Below are 6,900 nucleotides of genomic sequence, written 5' to 3' on the forward strand. Positions count from 1 at the left end.
TCCCAAATTAGAGTTATGTGAACCTCTGATTGAATCCCATAGCACCTTATCAGAATTCTTATCATATTCTTTTTGGTCAGTGGGAAGTTTCCTGAGGTGGTCAGTTTATTCAGTGAATTCCTTGAGAACATAGCCTAGTTTTATTTTCTGTTTACCCATGGCTTACCTGAAAATATAACAGGTAATCAATAAACATTCATTGTCAATCAATTAATCTATCTATCTATCTATATATAAGAATATCATAAGGCACAGAATGAAGAGTCAAGAGAGGAGGAAGTCCATTGCTCCAATCTCACCGTATCTAAAGAAGCAGCCGCCCGGAGATCTGGCAGAAAGCCAACCTCAAGAAGATGGAGGAGGAAGTCTTGAACCTCAATTCCATAGACCCTGTCAAGGAATAAAACCATGGCTGCCTTGTGATCTGGGCAAAACCCCGCAGACATGTCAGGCTCCACCGCATTCCCATCTAAAAGAGAGAAGTGAGTTTTGGTGTCAATGGCTGTGCCATATATGGGCTAGATTACAAATGGCTGCTTTCTAGACTTCTTACATTTTAAATAAACTTTTCAGTGAAATGGTTTTCTGTTCTTCAACTACCCTCAAGCTATTACCGGAGTTTGCTAAGGAAATAAGGCAGTGTAATTTAAAGCCAAGGTCATTTAAGTGTTATATAGGCATCCACTTGTTAACTGCATACAGGATACAAGATGTGGCATTGTTAGATACTTAGGAGAAACAAACAGGCATCCAAAATCTACTTTCTAAAACTCCAAGTGAAATCCATGAAAAGTTAAAATGTAAAGTGGGGATTTTCACTCTTTTCTAAGCAAGCCTGTTTTAAACATGAATAAAGCTCATCTACCCTTATGTGATAATCTTGGTATATTTCTCTTTTTATGCCTTAGAACAACAACAAAATGATGAAATAACACTATAAAACCAGTATGGCTTTCATATGAAATATGTTTCATTAATCATAATAGCATTTAACACGCATTTAAGGGTCATATTGTTTTCTCTATCAATACTCGAAGCTTTATGCCTATATAGATTAGTGAATTCTTTACAGTAACTCCGTAAGTTCCCTAACTGGGGACCACTGATAAGAGAAATAATGGGATTATGTGCCAATTTCAAATACTGAAGAATTGATTTACTTCCTGTTTGACCATATAATTATGCCAAACTGGTGCTGATCACACACCACGATTCTACAAATAATATCACAGAACTTTTCATATGGATACAACATCAAAGAAACAAGAACTCATGAAACAAGATGACACATGACCACAATCATCCTGAATAAACCGAAAGAATAAAATGACAACTTTTCTGTTTTCACTTATAGTCAATGAACAAATTTTATATGTGAATCATGAAAATAAACAAATAATGTTCTAAAGGAAACTAGACGAAAGGATAATGCCTGGTAGTATTATAACAACACCTAATACAACTAATACATTCCTTTCCTTACATTTAAAAATAATAGTTCTGATGTGTTGTGCTGCTGTCAGGCACAGCACTAGGAACGTTCCTGACATGATCTTATGCAATTCCCACAACCCATCTGTGAGGCTGCTATTATGATTCTCATTCAACGGATCACAAAAACCAGCCTTTAGAGAAGTTAAGTAACTAGTCCAAGGTCATACACCTAGTAATTAATGGAGTTGTATTTAAACCAACTAAAACTGGATTTAAAATCCAGTAATCCCAGCACTTTGGGAGGCTGAGACGGGCGGATCACGAGGTCAGGAGATCGAGACCATCCTGGCTAACACGGTGAAACCCCATCTCTACCAAAAAAATACAAAAAACTAGCCGGGCGTGGTGGCGGGCACCTGTAGTCCCAGCTACTCAGGAGGCTGAGGCAGGAGAATGGCGTAAACCCAGGAGGCGGAGCTTGCAGTGAGCTGAGATCCGGCCACTGCACTCCAGCCTGGGCAACAGAGCGAGACTCCGTCTCAAAAAAAAAAAATAAAAAAAAAAGCTGACTTAACCTTAGTGTTAAATCAGTATGCTCTGATTTTTAATTACAAATCTATATAAAATTCAATTTCAATTCTCCTAAAAATCACATTAAAAAGGAATTTAAATGTACAGTATTCTATTATCTTAAAGTGTAGCTGTGCCTAGGGAAAAGGGGAGCAACCCACTGATCCTGCTCTATATGCTTTCCTTTTTAAACTCTTATCCAAGCAGACATTCATTTTAATGAATGCCACAAATGCATCTGGCTCAAGACTCACGGATTGGCTCAAGTTGCTGTTTTATTTGCACCATCTCCTCAAACACACTGGAGACAATAAAGCAGCAGTTTCGCCCCACGGTGCCTGCTGTATACATCCATCCACAATTACCAGCAATGCCTACTGTATTCATCCACCTGCAATTACTGCCTCAGACAGGGCGGCCAAATCAGCCCGGGCCAAGAGCTGCAGGATTACGTGTTTGTTCTCAAGTTTTCTGAACCCCTCCTTCTTTGATTATTATTCTGAGGCATACTCTAGCTTGGAAATAAATATGATAAAAATGTCTGAGGAAGACCTTAGCTAATCCTGAGAAGAGAAAATATCATTCTTTAGAGACATATTTCACATACTAAATATAGAATGTATAATAACCATTATTACTGCTACTTGGTGATGCTTATAGACCAATTGAGTTGTCATTGAAAAGGAGAAAGAAATATAGGTGTTTTAAGCTTTGCAGTGAATGCATAGCCACATAAAGTTAAATGCACAACTATGGTGACATAAAAACCGACAGGTTTCTGTCTACGTTCTCCACAAAAGGAAAGCAGAAAAAAAAAAAAAAAAATTTGAGATGGAGTCTCGCTCTGCTGCCCAGGCTGGAGCACAGTGGCACGACCGCCGCTCACTGCAATCTCCGCCTCCCAGGTTCAAGCGATTCTCCTGCCTTAGCCTCCTGAGTAGCTGGGACTACAGGTGTGCACCACCACACCCAGCTACAAAAAGAAGAGATTTAACAAATACCAATGGATTGTGTTAAAAGTTAACTTTCATTGTGGCTGTGATACAAAATTCACAAACACACACACACAAACCACTGTGACTCCCGATGGAGACAACATACTGCAAATATGTGAAGAAAAATAACATATTAGAGCACAACTAACTAGTAAAGGAAAGAAAGCAACGTGAAAACTCTTGAAGGCTGCTAAAGGCAGATGACTGGAGGAAATGAGGTACCTGGAAACTTTGGGGCCCATTCTGAAAAGGACACCTGGGCTCTCTTACAGTCTATGTTCTTGGTTCTTTGTTATTACTCATATTACTACAAAATTCAATGCTTCACTATTTCCTAATCTGTATGTCACTGGTACTATTATTATCTTTGTCCTGATAGTGTCTATTTTGCGGCTCAAAATATAGAATAAGGAAAATATATTTTCCTTAAGCAAATGAACATGAGTTAGAAGAGAGGTACAGAGAAAGCAGATGAAGATGAGCTACAGATGCACAAGGAAAAGAAACTGGCTCAAGTAGGGAAGCCAAAGGTGGGGAAAAGTTTTAATTTCTAGCTTTGCCTAAAGCTATAATGAGCATTTGATTATTACGGTAGTTTTGTCACCTTGTAGATTTGGGTTTAAGGTTAGCATACACAAGACTTTACTTACTCATAATCATGCCTGGCAAACAGGATGAGCTACCTTCAGATATATGGTGACCCCTTTCGTTCTAGACTTGAGCTACTATAGCCTGCCTTCTCTGGGAACATAATTAATGAAAGAAAATGATTATATACAGCATGCACTTCCTACCTGATTATGTTTTTTGTTTGTTTGTTTGAGACAGAGTTTCGCTCTATAGCCCAGGCTGGAATGAAGTGGTGCAATCTCAGCCCACTGCAACCTCCCCACCATCCCAGGTTCAAGCGATTCTCCTGCCTCAGCCTCCCAAGTAGCTGGGATTACAGACACCCACCACCATGCCTGGCTAACTTTTGTATTTTTAGCAGAGACAGGGTTTTGCCATGTTGTCCAGGCTGGTCTCGAACTCCTGACCTCAGGTGATCCACCTACCTTGGCCTCCCAAACTGCTAGGATTACAGGCTTGAACCACCACGCCCAACCCCTAATTATGTTTTGTTCTACAATTAGAAGTCTTTCATGTAAGTGATTTATGTATAAATATCCAATAAAGTATTGAAAACTGAAAAAAAAAACCTTCCATTTGAGAAAGTGAAAACAAAGTATATTTGGGATTTAACATTTATTTTAGTTGTCTTCAATAATTTCTTTAATCTTAAAAAAAATTTTATCCTTACTCATGAAAAGAACACTTCTTTTTGGCCAGGAGTGGTGGCTCACGCCTGTAAACCCAGCACTTTGGGAGGCCAACGTGGGTGGATTGTGAGGTCAGGAGATTGAGACCATCCTAGCTAACATGGTGAAATCCAGTCTCTACTAAAAACACAAAAAACTAGCCCAGCGTGGTGGTGAGCACCTCTAGTCCCCGCCACTTGGGAGGCTGAGACAGGAGAATCACTTGAACCCGGAAGGCGGAGATTGCAGTGAGCGGAGATCGCGCCACTGCACTCCAGCCTGGGTGACAGAGTGAGACTCTGTCTAAAAAATAAAAAACAAAAACAAAAACAAACAAACAAACAAAACACTCTTTTTAACAGAGGGGATTTTAAAATCTCTAAGTCAAAAGCTATCATCATTGTTTTTAATAGAAAAGCATTACAAGAAAGTGACAATGAAAACTACAAAAACGCATGAACTAAGGAACTGAGGTCAAGAAAGAGGAGCATGCAACCAATGATAGAAGGCATGACATGAGACAGTAGGGTGGTGGTGCATATTTCTGCTTTTCTGGAAGCTGTCTGAAATGTCATATAAAAGAGAATTAAAATCTCAAAGCAAACACAGCTTTAAAAATAATGGAGAAAAGGCCGGGTGTGCTGGCTCCTGCCTGTAATCTCAGCACTTTGGGAGGGCGAGGCGGGCGGATCACGAGGTCAGGAGATCGAGACCGTCTTGGCTAACACGGTGAAACCCCATCTCTACTAAAAATACAAAAAATTAGCCAGGCGTGGTGGCAGGCGCCTGTAGTCCCAGCTACTGAAGAGGCTGAGGCAGGAGAATTGCTTGAACCCAGGAGGTGGAGCTTGCAGTGAGTGGAGATCGCACCACTGCACTCCAGCCTGGGCTACAGAGCGAGACTCCATCTCGAAAAAAAAAAAAAAAAGGAAAAAAATGATAAAATATATACTTTATAGCTTTTTAAAAAAAAGAAATTTAAGTAGTATAGACATAATTTAGGAAGCGGAGAGGTTGGGATGTTGAGTATGGAAAACATCATTTAGAACATGATGTCATCCAACATCCTACTGAATTAGGACGTCCTACTGAAGTTGGCCTTACCTTTGGCTATTGTTGGCATCTGAAAAGCGATGCTGATAACGCCCACCAAATCTCCCAAGGGAATTAGGGATCTCAAAATAGACCTAATTCTGATGGCTTCTCCCTTACCAGCATGAATCAACTATACAGGAGGAAAAACAAAAAAGAAAACATTAGAACAACTCTGTGATATCAATGTTACAATTCTGTCCAGGAAATCTGAAGTATGGGAATCCAAGTCCAAAATAATTTTCTGATCAGTATATGTATAAAGTTATGCCTCTCTCAGAAATAGTCTCTGGCTTACCTGTGGATATTTACTTGCTCACACAGTTTTCATTGACTTCAGCATACACCAAATTATTTATACTATGGTCTAGGCCAGTTGGTTCATCCATTAGAACAACAGTTTTAATCCTTTTGGGGACTGTTAAGATATATTGAGAATCTGACGTGTTTACAAAAGTTTACTTTCCAAAATTACATGTAAATACCTATCAATAACACGAGCAATAATACAAACAAAATTATCATTAGACTCTGAACATATACTAATATTTATGACGGAATTAGCTTCTTTCTTGCTTTGTGCTAAGAAAAGAATTGCATATCCGTCGGTCTTCGACCCTGATTTTTCCCAAGGCTGGATTTATAATGTGGAGGAAATGATGAACATAAAACCTAACAGTTCTTTTAGACTGACATGAAGTACCCAGGATGACTGTGGATGACGATACAGTCAAGAATCTCAGCAAGTCTTCAGGACAGACTTGGCTTGCAGAGCCAGGATGGGCATCTGTTTGCCTCATTACAGGGTGTGAAACGCAAGCACAATTTCTGGCACATAGAAGGCCTCAAATAATAGTTTTGTGAAGATGCATAAATTTCAGAAATGTCAAGGTTGGTCCCTTATTACTCCACTTAGTTTTTCCCCCATTAATAGAACAGAATGAAAACTTCTATTTATTAGTATACTTTCTCTTTGTTTCGCTGACGTGTTTTCTGAGATGGGAAAAGAACAAATATTGTCAGCAAGTTTTTTTTGTTGTTGTTGTTGTTGTCAGTAATCACCTCCAGCATAGAAATTTTTAATAGTCTCTGTTTCCATTTACTAAGACGAAAAAATCTTACTAGGGGCAAAGTTTAAATTTTATAAAATCAGACTCCAGTTTTCTAACATTCTAACATTTCTCTATCCTGTGATTCCTCTCTGTTCACAAGAAAAGAGTACATCAAGGAAGTTTTAACCTCTGGGTATGAAAAACCTAAACCACACAAAAAAACCCAACCAAAACCAGAAGAAATATAGATAATAAAGGTAGAGAGAAAGGTGCTTTGTAAGAATGCCCTGGCTTCTTGCTCATCCCACTTTAGAAATATCCTTACAGTTCTTAACTACCCCAGCACCAATCAATGCGTTTCAAACTCTCAAACTCTGGGTTTATTTCCCATTAGGAGATCTGGAATTGAATGTTTTGGGCCCTGGGCCAGGATTTTTTTTTTTTTTTTTTTTTTTTTTT

The 6,900-nt window shown here is 39.0% G+C and overlaps 1 protein-coding gene across 1 annotated transcript in view; it reads right to left on the minus strand.

Annotated features, from left to right (window-relative positions):
• RYR2 (ryanodine receptor 2) overlaps nucleotides 1-6,900 on the minus strand; it is an 808,217-nt gene that overhangs the window by 193,157 nt on the left and 608,160 nt on the right. Inside the window, 2 exon segments of the mRNA XM_017862245.1 lie at nucleotides 300-469; nucleotides 5,402-5,522. Coding sequence (XP_017717734.1) covers nucleotides 300-469; nucleotides 5,402-5,522 — 291 coding nt within the window.

The sequence above is a fragment of the Rhinopithecus bieti genome, unplaced genomic scaffold, assembly GCF_001698545.2.
Source record: "Rhinopithecus bieti isolate Rb0 unplaced genomic scaffold, ASM169854v2 scaffold_57691, whole genome shotgun sequence".
In the NCBI taxonomy this organism is placed as follows: domain Eukaryota; kingdom Metazoa; phylum Chordata; class Mammalia; order Primates; family Cercopithecidae; genus Rhinopithecus; species Rhinopithecus bieti.